The sequence below is a fragment of the Lutra lutra genome, chromosome 12, assembly GCF_902655055.1.
Source record: "Lutra lutra chromosome 12, mLutLut1.2, whole genome shotgun sequence".
NCBI classification, from domain to species: domain Eukaryota; kingdom Metazoa; phylum Chordata; class Mammalia; order Carnivora; family Mustelidae; genus Lutra; species Lutra lutra.
The window spans coordinates 27,174,156-27,190,301 of record NC_062289.1 but is presented as its reverse complement, the minus strand read 5'-3'; the positions used below and the strand labels follow the sequence as shown (position 1 = coordinate 27,190,301).

At 41.9% G+C, this 16,146-nt stretch overlaps 1 protein-coding gene across 5 annotated transcripts in view; it reads right to left on the bottom strand.

Annotated features, from left to right (window-relative positions):
• Window positions 1–12,042, bottom strand: part of HDHD2 (haloacid dehalogenase like hydrolase domain containing 2) — a 35,036-nt gene extending 22,994 nt beyond the window's left edge. Inside the window, exons 1-4 of one of the 5 annotated variants that reach the window (XM_047697192.1) lie at window positions 11,553–11,711; window positions 5,389–5,534; window positions 3,938–4,048; window positions 84–292 (exon numbers count right to left, since the gene is read on the bottom strand). In XM_047697192.1, coding sequence (XP_047553148.1) covers window positions 84–292; window positions 3,938–4,038 — 310 coding nt within the window. In that variant the 5' untranslated portion in view covers window positions 4,039–4,048; window positions 5,389–5,534; window positions 11,553–11,711. Of the gene's footprint in view, window positions 1–83; window positions 293–3,937; window positions 4,049–5,388; window positions 5,535–11,552; window positions 11,717–11,832; window positions 11,856–11,901 lie in introns of those variants that run through there. The other 4 variants (XM_047697190.1, XM_047697188.1, XM_047697193.1 and 1 more) reach the window with 4 other exon arrangements.
• Between the last annotated feature and the right edge of the window lie 4,104 nt (window positions 12,043–16,146).

The window sequence follows — 16,146 nt, the reverse complement described above, 5'->3', positions numbered from 1 at the left end:
GAATGTTTTAACGTCCAGTTTTAAGAATGACTTAGAAGCAAACGTGAAGAACCAATTTCTGTATATTTCCAAATGTCCCCTACCTTTGAAATCAGGGAGCGCCCGATCATCCACTAGCAGCATGGGTCGAACCTGCTTCTGCTCTACTAAATTTCTGGCTGCAGTCAGCGAAGTGAATATTTCATCTTCAGAGATATCAAACTCCAATTTTTTCAACCTATCCAGTAGGTCTTGCTTGCTCTCTTTGGTTGTATTGGTCACAAACCTAACCATTACAGAAGCTCCACGCAACCTGGGAAAGTCAAATTCATATGTCAACAAGCAGCTTTTACACTCTAGCCCCATAAAACCCGATTTACGAGAACTTGCCAGAGGTCAGAAAATGAAGAGTTAGTCACCAAGCCACTGTTTTTATGGCCAATAAGCTTGTTTTTGTAACCTATCCAGATTTTTACAAACCATCCGCACCTTGTGGACTGCTTCATCTTCGAAGGCTGCACCGTCTAACTGTAAAAGCTATGTATGTCTACCTCTCTGAAGGCCTTCTGAAACTGAGTTTTACCTCAGGGTTTTAGTAAAGAAATGAAAAAACAAAACAAAACAAAACAAAGTTTAGTAACCACTGTACTCACAGATTATGAGAGAGAAAGTTATCTTAGAGATTATCTACTAGTGCAGCCTTCTCCTAAAGACGGGACAACAGAAGCCAGGAGTTAAGTGACTGCTCAGCTCTGCACAGAAGGGGGTCAGTAGAGCCCATGGGCAACTCAGATCTATGTTGTGGTACAACTTCTGAACTTCTATGTGAAGAGAACAGGGGATACTTCAGGATGCTTATTCCTTCTTAGCAGTCAATCAGAGTCGGGCTAAACCCTCAATATGTTACTAAGTTAATCAACAGAAACTATCTGAAATGCTCAAAGAAACATTCCAGTTGTACAGACCGAAATGTGTTTTCCCCTTGAACTACCTACATACAGGATTGTTTTGATTCCATGATCTGCTCCTGGAACCTAAACTGGCAACCAGAGAGAGAATTCGTGATAGTCTAGCTTTCTTTAAAAACGGAAATGATTTTCTTAGCCTTAAAGTATTTTAATCTAAAATCCACAAATAATTTTAATTTAACCACAATTTAAAATTTTGTATCGATACCCTGTTGCTTTTTATTTTATGCCTCTCTCGAATGGACACAAAACATAACAGCACTAATAACAATTTAAAACAAGCAAGCAAATAAACCAGAAAAAAACATTTTTAAGTATTCACCCAAAGAACATTAAATACATTTCCTTGATTAAATGGTTCACTGTAATCATGATTATCTGTATAATATCTGTGTGATAGCTTTTCTGAAAAACACATTAAATTTGGTGATTTATCTCTCAAAAGAAACTGATGACTTCAACATAACTACCATCAACATAATTAAAAATGAACCAGTACAAGAATGGAAATTACCACATCACTTTTTTTTTTTTTTAAGATTTTATTTATTTACTTGACAGAGAGAGAGAGAGATCACAAGCAGGCAGAGAGAGAGGAGGAAGCAGGCTCCCCGCAGAGCAGAGAGCCCGATGTGGGGCTCGATCCCAGGACCAAGATCATGACCTGAGCCGAAGGCAGAGGCTTTAACCCACTGAGCCACCCAGGCGCCCCACCACATCACTTTTAATGAGGATTTTTAAAAACACTTTTCTTTTGACTAGTCCTTCAACTTCCCTTAGTTTCTTTTGTATGCACAGAAACCCAAACCAGCAGTGACAAGAGTACAGTGATTTCTTTGGGATGGAAATGCCTGCAGTGCCAGTAAGAGAATAGTGTGTAGACTCTCGTCCCCCAAGACTGGCAGGCTCACAGCTTATTGGGCAACTTAGAAATGTTGTCCACTGTTCACCAGAAAGAAATTCTTTGGATCCATAGTAGAAAGCTCATCATCAAAGCAGCAAAAGCTCTTACCCAGTAGAATGGACTAACAACAGGCATCCTTTTCCCTAGAAATCCTACCTAGGAGAGAAACTGTGTCAAGAGAAAGTCCAACCCTGCAATGGGTTTTCTTTTGGTTTTAAACATGTCCACCTCTAACAGATACCATAATTCTAACGAAAATGATAGATTCCAACTGAAGTCTACCAGATACAAAAGCCTCTTCATGTTTTCTGATTCCCCCAATGGGAAATAAGCTCCTTGAGAGTCCAAAGTCTGTGTCACTCTTTTGCTCTACTACCTGGCCCTGTGACCCTGGTCACAATATTTTCTGAATTAACAGCATACTATGAATATTTTCAGGTTGGAAAATGATAAGCACCACAGGCTCACTACTGCTGATTTCTGAAAACTTCCCTAAATTATTTCAGGATGAAAGTACTTAGTAACATTATTAGTTGTGTCATATCGAGGAGTATCTTTTTCAGAACTCAGAAGCAAACACATTCAGTTCACTTTAATAAACTTTTCCCATGTCCCCAGTTTGTATGCAGACTTGTGTTAAGTACTGTGATTGATACATCAGAAATAGAAGAGCTCAGTCAGACAGCCGGAGATGCTTCTGGAAGCACCAGCACGATGGCTGCCCAAGGAGAACCCCAAGTCCAGTTCAAACTTGTGTTGGCGGGCGATGGTAGTACCGGAAAAACTATGTTCATGAAACATCATCAGACTGAATTTGAGAAGTATGGAGCCACCCTGGGTGTTGAGGTCTATCCCTTTGTGTTCCATACCAACAGAGGACCTACTAAGTTCAACGTATGGGATACGGCTCGTCAGGAGAAATCTGGTGGGCTGAGAGATGGCTGTGATGTCCAAGCCCAGGGTGCCACTGTAATATCTGATGTAACGCCAAGGGTTACTTACAAGAATGTGCCTAACTGGCATAGAGATCTGGTTCGAGGGTGTGAAAACAGGCCCAATGTGCTGTGTGGGTGTGTGGCCATGTCTGCTGCTGCCCTACCAGTGGCAGACACGGAGCCAGCTCAGTCAGCACAGGAAGAGCACGAGCTAGAGGCTGCTCAGACACCTGCTCCCCAGGGTGAGGACGGTGACCCAAGAAGAAGGGTAGCTGGAGTCCAGCGGCAGAAGTCTAGTTCTAGGATAACTGTCCTATGATGTCAGTGGTGCAGCATGTCTGCCACTTTATGATACAGCCGAGCTGGACACGTGCTTAACCTTTGGATGCTGAAGGAGATGAATGGGCTTTGGAGTCAATGTGGTCGTTTAAAAAAGTACCTTCATTTTTGGGACCTGCATATTTAGCTGTTTTGGAACGCAACCGCTCCCTCCTGAGTTTCAGATATGAGACTGCTCTAATCCCATCACAATATCCAGTGGCGTAATCTCGCCTGTCGCTGTCATTCCCACTTCTCTTCATTTAGAATCAGAGTAAAGTCGTATTTCAAATTAAAAAAAAAAGAGAGAGAGAGAAATGTAAGCTAGTCTCTAGCCTTCAAAAGCATTATATGTTGTTGACAGAAAGCAATATAAAATTTCAAGCCTCTTACTAAATTTTACTCAAGCAGTTGGCACACTCAATGCTAAATTTTGGGTGAAGGGAGTGGGCAGAACTATGCCTTTGTGTATGTGTGTGTTTCATTTTGTGATTCCAGGATTCATTAGTGATTTTCCAATGGGTATTTATTCCATACTTTAGAATCTTAAGTTTTTATTCCCAAATTTACATTACTGACTCAGATAAAGACACACACACACACACACACAAAGAACAAGAGCACTAGATCAAAAGGCCAAACCTAAAGGTTTGGAAAACAGTGTTTGGAGGACTTTACAGTGCATACATCTTCTAGCTAAACCCAAGGCAGTTCCTGTATATATGGTAAGCTGGTGAAATGCCATCGTAAGGCCATCCATTTAGCTAATGATCTGCCTCGGTAAAATGGCACTTACAAACATATTTGTCAGCTGAACCTGGAGAATAGCTTGCCTTTTAAGAGCTTCCTGGGCGCCTGGCACAGCTGCATCTTCAATGTGAAGTGTGCCATTGAGATCCACCAAAACAGCTTTTAACGCACGGCGTGCTGCCATCCTTCATTCCCTAGGAGAGAGCAAATGAAATTAAAAATACAGTTTAGGAAACAATGGACAATTAAAAACTGGTAAGACTTCAAAAATATCATTCATATCCAGAAAAATACTGCTTCATGTTAAGCTGATTCTTTTAGAAAAAAAAATGTTTTAAAAAATAAAAAAAATCTAAAATTTGATCCATAGAACTTCTACAATGTTTGATTTTTCTTTAAAAAAAAAAATCTTGAATTAAAACCATAGGAAGGGGAATACTAAAAGAGAAGTTACTATTTACTTTCAGATTTCTTAAAATAATTCTTTGGTGGAACAATTCATTCAAAAATTTATTTTAAATATGAGCAAATGTACTCTGAAGAATGGGTGAATGGAAGCCTTAAATCATGGGCAAAATCTTTTTCATCTTTTGCTATATATGGGTGCTGAGGGGCGCCTGGGTGGCTCACTCGGTTCAGTGTCCGACTCTTGACTTTGGCTGAGGTCATGATCTCAGGGTCGAGAGAGAGAGCCATGTCAGGCTCCGGTGGAGTCTGCTTGAGATTCTCTCCCCTTCTTCCTCTGCCCCTCCCTCTGCTTACATGCATGTATGCGCACTCTCTTTCTATACATAAGTGAATTTTTAAAATCTTAAAAAAGAAAGGAAGGAAGGAAGGAAGGAAGGAAGGAAGGAAGGAAATGTTCTAATTGCCCATCTCCAGCATGATAGCCTGATATGGTATATGTAATCAAGGAGCTATCAGTGTTTACAGGTCACCGAGAAGGAAATTTCAAGCTATAAAGTAATTTTAGTCAGGAGATGTTTCCCCTACCTTAACCAGATTCAAATTTCCTTCTGCATATTTTCCCCTTTAAAATTTTCTTATTATGAGCTACATCATATACACAGTGGCATATAAGGTATATGTACTGTTTAAAAATTACAGAGTGGATAAGAACAGTAGGGAAACTAAAGAGAAGAGAATGGGACTTCATTTTTAGTTTTTTTAAGCTTATTCATTTTTTTCTTCCATTTTTGTTTTTATAATAATAAAATACTTCAGACATACAAACAAGTATAAAAGACATCATTCTATAATGTCCCCTGTGTAGCTCCTTTGTAGTCAATTGCTCTCCCCTCCACCAACTCCTGGCAACCACTGATATTCTGTCCCTAGTTCCTTTTCAGAATGTCCTATCAATAAAATCATAGAATATGTAGCCTGTTGGGGTGGGCTTCTTTTACTTAGCAAAATGCATTTAAGATCCATCCATGTTTTTGCTAGAATCAATAAAGCTCATTCCTCTTGCTACTGAATAGTACCCCACAATGTGGATATACCACAGTTTATCCATTCTCCGGTTGAATTTTACCTTGGTCTGTCTGGTTTTCAGTGATCCTGAATAAAGCAGTTATAAGCATTCATGCACAGGTTTTTGCCTTAAGAGAAGTTTTCTATTTATTTGGGTAAATACCTAGGAGTGTGGTTGCTGGATCCTTTGGTAAGCCCAAGTTTCACCTTCAAAGGATGAAAAATGTAGGTAATAAAGATATTTAAAAGATTATGTTACAGTTCTGAAACCAATTCCAAAAAAAGATTCCAAATATATCTTGAGCAATGGCAGAAACTTGTAATCTCCTATGCTGACTCCTTTGAAAAGTAAATACGTATTTGTGGATGAATAAACTCTGGTACGCTTCTTTGCTTAAAAAACAAGAACAAGAACAACAACAACAACAACAAAAAAACACATTCTTGGAATTGGGCTTCCTATAATATAGCTGGCTAAGTGACCAAATTAATGCTCCAAATGAAACCTAACAATACTAGATTACACACACACACAAACACACACCCCTTGAATGACACAGGGGTTAAGGATGCTGACCCCTGCACAGTTGGAAATCCAAGTATAATTTCTGACTCCACCAAAACTTAACTGCTTTAATGGCCTGCTGTTGACTGGAAGCCTCATGGATAACACAAGCACTAGATTAACACATATTTTGTATGTTGTATGTATTGTATGCTGTATTTTTACAATAAAGTAAGCTAGAGAAAGGAAATGTTAAGAAAATTGTAAGGAAGAGAAAATACATTTACGGTATTATACTGTACTTATCGAAAAAAAATCATATAAGTGGACCAGCACAGTTCAAACACATGCTGTTCAAGGGTGCATATGTATGTATATGATACATGTATATGTGTGTGTGTGTGTGTGTGTGTGTGCGCGCGCGTGTGTGTGCGCACGCGCACGTGTGTGTAAAGCTTCAAGGAACAAGGAAGAAAATAAGGATTTCTTAGATCTGAATAAAGCAACAAACCAGAAGATGAGCAGAATACCCACAGCCTGTTTTGGCCCTAAGAGCATCTGCCCACACTAGGTTACCTTGAGTCCCCCAACTCCTTGGCCCCTTCAGGGAATACAAAATAAAACTCAGAGCCCACCTGAAGAGAGAGATCCTCCCAATCTAAGTGCAGAGGCTTCCCTGTAAGGATGAGCCAGAAATAAACCATCACTGGCACTCCCACTCCACCATCTCAGGCGACTACAAGAAAATCAACTGCTATGAAACTTGGACCAAAGAGTGAAAGGAAGAAAATGCTACAGAGAATATGGAAACATAAGCCAGCCCTGGACCCAGTCTGCAGACTAAACTCACATCATCGAAGGTAAGTCCTCAGAGAACCTTCAAGATTTTAATTAGAATGACCTTGACTAGCAGGTGCCTGCTGAAGCAAATGCAAATCCTCCCCAGGATATGACTTTCAGCCCAAACAGCAAAGAAATCCCACAAATAAAATCAAATAAAATTCTAAGCACAATGAGCATGTAACCTAAAGAAACAAGGACCATAAGGGAGAAGAACCTGCAGAAACCACCAAGCATAAAGCCGTCCTATAAGGGCTCCTGTGGTAATTTGAGTATCAGACAAATCCACTGGATAAGGCCTGCAAGTTTAACGTATAAAAGACTGAAAATCCTTGCAAAACAGGTTGAGAAAGCCCAATGCATTCCAAGCAAAATAAAAAGAAGTCCATTATCTAAACTGCTGTATACTGAAAGCAAAGAAAAGATCCTGAAGGCAGCCACGGGAAAAGATACATTACTTTCAAAGACCCAAGAGACTGATTGATAGCTGACTTCACACTAGCAACGATGACAACCAAAACACATTAGAATAATATTTTCAGTGTGCTGAAAGAAAATAACTGCCCATCTAGTAACATATAATAAAAAATTCATTACCAAATTGGGGTTATCCTACTAATACTAGGTTGGTTTAAATTAGAAAACCAATCACTGTATTTACCACATTAACAAATGAATGAAGTAAAATAATGTCTGATCATGTCAATTCATGCAGAAAAAGCATCTGATAAAATTCAGCACCTATACATACTAAAATACTCTAAGCAACATAAAAATGGCAGGCAACGTCTACAAGCTGACAAAGACTAACTACAAAAACCTACAGCCAACATTAGACTTATCAGTAATACTGGAAACATCTCAGAGATAATAACACAAGGATGTTACTATGACCACTTCCACTTAACAGTGTAAATCATATCCTAGTTAGTGTAGTCAGGCAAGAAAAACAAGGTATAAGGACTGGAAAAGAGAAAACTATTGCTATTCATACATGTTATGAGTGTATATACAAAAATTCAAGATGCTGAACCAGCAGGAAAGTACAGCAATTGATATTAAAAATCACTATCATTTCTATGTCACTAAAAATATTTAGAAAACAAATTTAAAAATATTACTTGCAACAGTGTCATAAAATGTAAAGTCACCAGGAAAGTCTAATGATGTTGACATTTTTAGGTCAAAATTTAAAAACTTCAATGAAAGCCACAAAAAATGAGTTAAATATACAGATGTACCATTTTCATGGATTAAAAGACCCAATATTGTAAAGATGTCAGTTTTCCCTGTAATGATCTATAGGCTCAGGGCAATTTAAATCATTATCTCAAAGAGTGTTTTGTGGAACTTGGTAAGCTGATTCTAAAAGCTAGACATCAGTGCAAATGGCCAAAGATAGCTGACATACTTCAGCCAAGACTGGAGAAGAAAAAGAAGGTGGGACCTTGGTTTACCTAATATACAGATTTGATTAATGAGGTCTCATAATTAGTGAAGACGTTATGGTATTAGCACATAAAGAGACAAAGTAATCCCCGAAACAGAAGAGAGAATCCGGAAAAAGACCCCCATCCCATGTGTAGAAACCGGACATGACAGAGGTAATTCCAGATACATGAAGAAAGAATGATGTGGTCAATAAAATGGTGTCAGAAAAAATTAAATTGCACTCCCAAATAACACCACACACAATTTTTTCCCAGGTAGATTAAACGACTGCATGTTTACGGCAAAACTGTAAAACTTTTAGATAGAATATCTTCATGACTTGAGAATATGAATGGCTTTTTTTTTAAGCTACACAAAGCACCGGGGAGCCTGGGTGGCTCAGTCGGTTAAGCTTTTGCCTTCAGCTCAGGTCATGATCCCAGTGTCCTGGGATCGAGCCCCACATAGGGCTCCCTCCTCAGCGGAAAGCCTGCTATTCCCTCTCCCACTCCCCCTGCTTGTGTTCCCTCTCTTGCTGTGTCTCTCTCTGTCAAATAAGTAATAAATAAAATCTTAAAAAAAAAAAAAGATATAAAAAGCACCAACCATAAAGGAAAAGGCAGATAAATTCAATTACTGGAAAGGAGTTTTTAAAACTACTGGAAAGAGAGAAACAGAGTGAAAACATACAAAATGAAAAACAAATTTCCAGCACATGTGAGGAAGGACCAAAATCCAGAAAATATAAACTGTAAATATTAAGACAAACAACCCAGTAGGAAAATGGGCAACATGTGTACTCAATAAAAAATGTTAACTCTGAAGGTAATTAAAGAACAAAATATAAACAAGACTGGACAGACAACAAAAGAATTGTAGTTAAAAAAAAAACAAAAAACAAAAGAAAAAACCTGTACAGCTAGAGCCAGCAAATGGTCATAATAAATACTGATAATATTAATCCTTATTGAAGTATCCACATAGGCTTAATGTTACCAAAGCATTTAAAAAGGCTATTTTTGCTTTCAACAGTTCCACAGAACATAACTTTTAAATCCTAAAATGCTCTGTGGAGCATTATATATCTGAGAGTGACTGACAGGTCTAGAAGAAAAGAAAAAAAAAAACAAAACTGAGATGCCCCACTCAAACCTCAAAACACACTTCCTTAATTAGCCCCAGCATAGGCCATGGCCACTTCTGCCATGACCTCGTCTGAACCTCTATAATACTTGTTAGTTGATCTACAGGTCAGTATTTGATAAAATATAATTGTAAAATACATGTGTCACCTCCAAAGAACAGGCAAAGGCTTCGGAAGTAGTCCATGTCCTTTTTCTTGGGTCCCTGTCCCACCATCTCCCACAGTTTGGAAAGGTTATAGGAGATAGAACTTAGAAAGTCATCAACAGCTGATAATGAACGGCCCATATTCAGTGCAGAGAAGAAGAGTAAATTCTCTCTCATGCCAAAAGGAACTCTTCAAGATACTTCAGAAGGATATCTCCCCTTGAATATCATGGTGCATCTCAGGACAGCAAGCCCTCTTTACCCTCCAAGCTGCTCTTTCCTACAATCCTTATGAGGGAATGGCCATTCCAGCAATCCAGATGTAGCCACCAGCCTCTCCCACTCCTTCCTCCCACTCAATCAAATGCCAAGTCACCTCAGCTCTGCCTCCTTTGAATCCACTCACTTCTCTCCATAATTACTAAAACGATCTTTTTTTTTTAAGTTTTTTTAAAGATTTTATTTATTTATTTGACAGACAGAGATCACAAGCAGGCAGAGAGGCAGACAGAGAAAGAGGGGGAAAGCAGGCTCCCTGCTGAGCAGAGAGCCCGATGCGGGGTTCGATCCCAGGACCCTGGGACCATGACCTGAGCCAAAGGCAGAGGCTTTAACCCACTGAGCCACCCAGGCGCCCCATAAAACGATCTTGGTTTTGAAACCACCTCTCATCTAGCCTATTTCAACAACTCCCTAAGTGTCTTCTCTGCTTCAAATCTTATTTATAGCCCCAAATCTGCTACCTGAAGCGAAGTAGTTTAGAAAAGTCCAAGAACTAAGGGGCTGCACGTGGCTGGGTTTGAATGTCAACTCACTAGCTGTGTGAATGTGAGCAAGTTTCTTAACCTTTCAGCCTCAGGCTCTTCATTACTAAAGTAGAAAGAATTACACCCAACTCTAAGGGTTGACAGGTCAATTACAGAAAGTAACACGTGTTGTGAACACTGCTGCGCACACAGAAAGGCTGGGTTATGTATATGGGGGGGGGGGGATCTGAGGCACATGTCAAGGCCAACAGAAATCACAGGATACATATGACACAAAGTCCTAAAGCCTGAGAATAAATTGAGAATTTGAGAAAACATTTTCTACCAAACCAAGTCTATACTTTGGCATATCATTCAAATCTTGTATAAATATTTAAGACAAGAGTTTTCAACAAACCATTTTCTTTTGCAAAGTTGGGGCTTTTCAGAATATGCCTTCTAGACCTCCTGGGGAATACAAATTCTCTTTTCTTTCCTATGCACTTCTGGTGGAAAAGTCTGGAACCACTGTATGCACTCCATAAATGACACTAGTTTTCAGTCACTATCCAGTTAAAAATCTTCCAGTTGGGGGCGCCTGGGTGGTTCAGTCCTTAAGCATCTGCCTCAGGATCAGGTCAAGGTCCCAGGGTCCTGGAATCCAGTCCCACACGGGGCTGCCAGCTCCGCGGGATGCATGCTTCTCCTCTCCCACTCTCCCAGCTTGTGTTGCCTCTCCTCTGTCTCTGTCAATAAGTAAATCTTAAAAAAAAAAAAAAAAAAAAAAAAAAAAAAAAAATCTTCCAGTTGCTCTGCACTGACCTCAGGGTAAAGTCTCAACAATGAACCCTGCTGTGAGGAGCCCTGGGTTCACCTCTCCAACTCCTTCCCCTCTACTCGCACGCCAAAGTTCCACAGCATTGCAGGCGGCTACCAGCCCTATACTCTACCTCCCTCATCGCTGGACTTTTGTCTGGAAATCCTTTTTGTTTTCTGACTTCTACCACACCTGTCTCCTACATCCTCCTTTCCCCTGGACAACTGCAGTTCATAGATCTCAGATTAGCAGCATCCTTTCCTCTGGCATTCCCGAGTGCAACTCCTTTTCGCCCAGGGACGGGCCAGGAGCTCCTAGCTTGCTCCTATTATTCCACTTATCACTCGGTCCAAAGTGTTAAGCTCACTGAGGAAAGGAGCTGTTGTGGCCTTTTCCGCGGCACTACTGACCGCTCAGTATGGGTTTGTGAGTTAACCCAATTCATGAATCCCGGTCTCAGTTGACTGGGAGGATTCCAGGAACAAAGGTCTTTCAGCACTAACAACTGCGAGCTCCTCCATCTCCTGGATGGAGGGCCTCAGGACTGGTCACTGCACTCCGCCCCACTGCAAAATCCAGGACCTGGCCAGACTGACCGGAAGGGACACCAGCTTCGAAAAACGGTCCAGGGGGCAGGTCCCGTGGGATGTCTACCACACCAGAATCGCGATGTGCTCCAGGACTACGAAGAGCCCCGCGCCACCATTGCCCCGAAGCCCCGCGGCCCCACAAAAGCGCTCGGAGCCCCACTTCGCGCATGCGCGCCGACCCGGCGGCCACGGGAACCGCCCCCGCCCGGAGGGGTGGAACCGTCATCTCGGAGCGCGAGCGCGGGTTGGTCCGCGGCCCAGGATGGGGGGTGGCCTGGATACGCAACCAGCATTTCACAAAGAAACGCAGCCTTTGCACGGGCGGGAGGTCGCCCGTCCCGGAGCGGCTCCTCACCCCTGCTCCGCACGCCGTCCTCAGCAAAAGCCCCGCTACCAGGAAAGTCAGCACAGCCCTGCCGTCCGCAACGTCCTCGAGACCAGTCCAGGCAGGCAAGCAGCCGCTAGACGCCGGAAACTGGGCCGACAGCCGCACCGGAAGTCCCGCCTCTCCCCCGTCCAACTCCGCCCCATCCGCCCCTGGCTGCTTCCGGGTTGCGGGCCCGCGCTCTAGAGTGTAGGCTTGGTCCTTGCCACATTTGAGGTGTAAAAATTGTTTTTAAGACCCGCTCCCTGAAGGGCACGGCCTGCTTAGCTCCAGGTGTAGGAGGATAAACGAAACCTCTGTCTTCGCTCAGCAGCTCTTTACCCTTCTGCAGCCCCATTGGTGAACCAAGTACTGAGTACCTTTCTTTGCTGCCACCCTCCCTCGCTGCACCGCTTCATGCTCGTTCTCGAGGTGTAACTTGGAAGTTAACTCCGTGATGCTTTCTGTGAAATACCCGATCTCTCTCTTTTTTTTTAAATTTATTTATTTGACAGAGAGATCACAAGTAGGCAGAGAGGCAGGCAGAGAGAGAGGAAGGGAAGCAGGCTCCCCGCTGAGCAGAGAGCCCGATGCGGGGCTCGATCCCAGGACCCCGGGATCATGACCCGAGCCGAAAGCAGAGGCTTAACCCACTGAGCCACCCAGGCGCCCCAAAATACCCGATCTCTTAAGTCATTTTATGCTTTGCTACTTTAATAGCATCTGGCATTTGTAGCTGTGTTAACCCCTACCTCAGGCAACGAGGTTTCTCTTTTCCTACATCAGCTGTTCCAAAACCTTAAGCTGCCAACTCTCCCATCCTGCCTCTCATTAGAGACCAACCCCAGGCCTTGCCTGTCGTCCCTAGTGGAGCAGAATCTTGAGGTGCGTGTAACCATCTCCCTCACTGCTCCTCTCCCACGCACCTACTGGGAGTCTCTGATCCACATTGGCTGCCTTTAAATAAGTAAAACTTGAGTGCAGATGTGGTTATCTTATGCATTCTCTATGAAAACGACTAAATGAAAAACTTTCTGGAGCAGTCTGACTTAGTAGGATACACACTCTGGTTTGCACATATGGAACTCCTTGCCTGGGTGCTGCCAGAACCCATCCAACACGCCCTCTGCCCAGTGCTGCAGCCTGCTATGTTGTGAGCTAGAACACTTTCTTCTGGACTAGCGACCCTCTACTTTCCCTCCCCACTCGGTCTAAAGGTTGTTTTTGTTTTATTCGTATTTGTTAAGTCTATTTTCTATGTAAGGGCATACTTGGTTAAAGGAAAAGGAATCTGCTCCTAGTTTACCCTTCAGAACTAAGAGCTGCGAACTAAAACAGCACTGAAGGATTTTAAGCAAGTGCGTAATGTTGACTTGCATTTTCCTAAATACTCTGGCTGCAGTATGGAGAGTGGATGGGAGAGGGACCAAATTGTACATGAGACCAGGTAAGCTACTGCAGGGCTACAAGAGCAATGCTTGCACTAAATTGTGGGGAAACAAAGCAGACAAATTCAAGAGATCTTAGGAGGTAAAATAGAAATGCTTAGAGATTAAATTGGTAAGGGAGAGGTAGGCATCAAGATAACTACTAAGGGGGCACCTGGAGGGCTCAGTCGTTAAGCACCTGCCTTCAGCTCAGGTCATGACCCCAGAGTCCTGGGATGGAGCCCATCAGGCTCCCTGCTCAGTGGGAAGCCTGCTTCTCCCTCTCCCACTCCCCCTGCTTGTGTTCACTCTCTTGCTGTGTCTCTTTCTGTGAAATAAATAATTTAAAAAAAAAAAAAAGGTAACTACTGAGTTTTAGGCTTGGGCAGTTTGGTAGTGTAAGTGATGGTGTCAGTGACTAAATGTGGCATGATTAAACAGGACTAATGGCTTCCTTCTTGAAAGACTCGAGTGATTTTGCTTGCCAAAGGCCAAGATGAGTAAAGAGGGATGGGATGTCTAAACAGATGGTGACTAAACTCATGGAGTGAGCATTGCATAATGTATAGAACTGTCAAATCGCTATGTTATACACCTGAAATTAACATTACACACCAACTATACTTCAATACTGAAAAAAATTTTTCAGTTATTGACAAAAAAGGAAAAAGGAGGGGCTGAATTTGGAAAAGATAAAGATGGTACTAAAACACAAAGGGGGAGTAAAGAAAGCAGTGTGAGAACTGAAACAAAAACAGCAGGATTCCAAAACTCACCTTGAGCAATATCCTTGGACACTGGCCATTATGCGTCTGAAGTCCTTGCACAGAATGTTTTCACAATATCTGGCATCTAACGACCAATCAGGGGCCAAGAAAAATTTCAGCAAAAAATAATCCCATTTTGCTTAGTATCAAAATTTTATTGGTAATAACTTTGAAACTATGAGGCACCGAGAAAGCAATTTATTTCACTGAAAACATTTACTTTGGGAGAACATCTCTTTGGTTGAGGTACACCTAGCATCAAAGGTTAGTGACCTGGAAAAGGTATACATATATAAATCACCTGGAGCAGATTTCTGTTCTGAAATAATTCTTGACCAGTTTTACAGATGAAACAACAGAAAACAACTGAGGTCTTAGGAAGTTTGTCAGTTTGTCTTAAGTGACGATAAAAGGTTTTGCTCAGCATGTTACAAATATCCTGCCTCCCACTCTTTTTACTACTCAAATATATTGCTTTCTCTCAAGTCCCTTGATATAAGTACATATACACTCAAGTGATAGCATATATCAGTAGACCACAGTTCACACTTCCTCCTCTAAAGCGGGGTTTTTTTTTTTTTTTTAAGATACTCATTTTAACTATGTTTTCAAAAACTTGGGAGTTTTGTGGAAGGACCTTAGAAAGGATGACAAGAGTGGGGTGGAGGTTAAACAATGGGCCTTTGCATCCCTGTTTCAACTAGAAATAAGTAGACTGCTCTCATCTGTTTCAAATAGTGGGGCATTATAGTTCTGTGTTATCCCTTTTGAAATCTGGTTCTACCATAAACAATCAATACTTGAAAACCACTGTATTTAACTAAGGATCAGGGTATACGTTTGGTTAATATCTACACTTGAGCCAAGATCCTTCATGAGATAGGTCAGAGGCATATAGACACAAGGTCAGCACACATTAGGACCATAAACATCATGGATATTTGGAATCTAGAATGATCACCAATTGTTTTTTTTTTTCCAAAGATTTTATTTATTCATTTGACAGAGAGAAATCACAAGCAAGCAGAGAGGCAGGCAGAGAGAGAGGAGGAAGCAGGCTCCCCGCCGAGCAGAAAGCCCGACGTGGGGCCCGAACCCAGGACCCAGGACCCGGGACCACGACCCGAGCCGAAGGCAGCGGCCCAACCCACTGAGCCACCCAGGCGCCCCTGATCACCAACTGTTAACGAGAATGGCTATGGGGGAGGATGTGGGCAGGCAAGCAGACACTGAAGTTACTGTCAACTAAGTAAGATACCGTGGTTACCGAATCTCTGCTCTGGGGACATCAGGGCTAACTTGGGAAAGCTTACAGGCCTTCAGGCCTCCCTTCAGGCACACTGAAGCTAGCAATGTGTTAAGTGGCCTCTAGAGATGACAGATTTTGAGATTCAGTGCTCAGTTTCCTCAGACCCACTTTGCTACACAATACTCTGATCCTGCCATGCTACAACTGCTCTCCACTGGAGTCTGAACTCAGACAGTATCCTGCCACTAAATGAGCATGAAGGTGTGCTGTGAAGTTTTACAAGAAAATGGCATCAGGCCAAGGTCTCTTTTCTTTCCTTTAAAAATTCCGTATGATCTGTGGAGAAATGGGAGTGCTCTCAATTAACTGCATGTATTGAACCTGTTCAGTGACTTAAACTTGGACGCATGAATCGGATCTTTGTAAGGCCAAAGAACACTGCTTCTAGCTGCCAAATATGTTAGTTACTCACATCAGCCAGATAATCAACTAAGAATCCCTGGTACATCTCTTTGGTTCAGCTGCAAGCCTGCAGCCCAGAGATCATCTATCTCTAATTCAGGCATGGCCAATAGGCATTCAGTACCTGCTCCAAAGTTTTAGAAGTAACCATAGTCATGGAATAAAAGTTGCTCTTGAGTCTCCTTGATATAATCAACAATTCAGTTAACTCACTGAAGGAAAAAAAGTGACTGTAATGTTTACTTTCATTAAATCTGTGCTCTGTGATTTTATAGCAAAGAAATGAGATTAATTCAATTAACACTGACAGGTAAGGTACAAAAACAAGTAC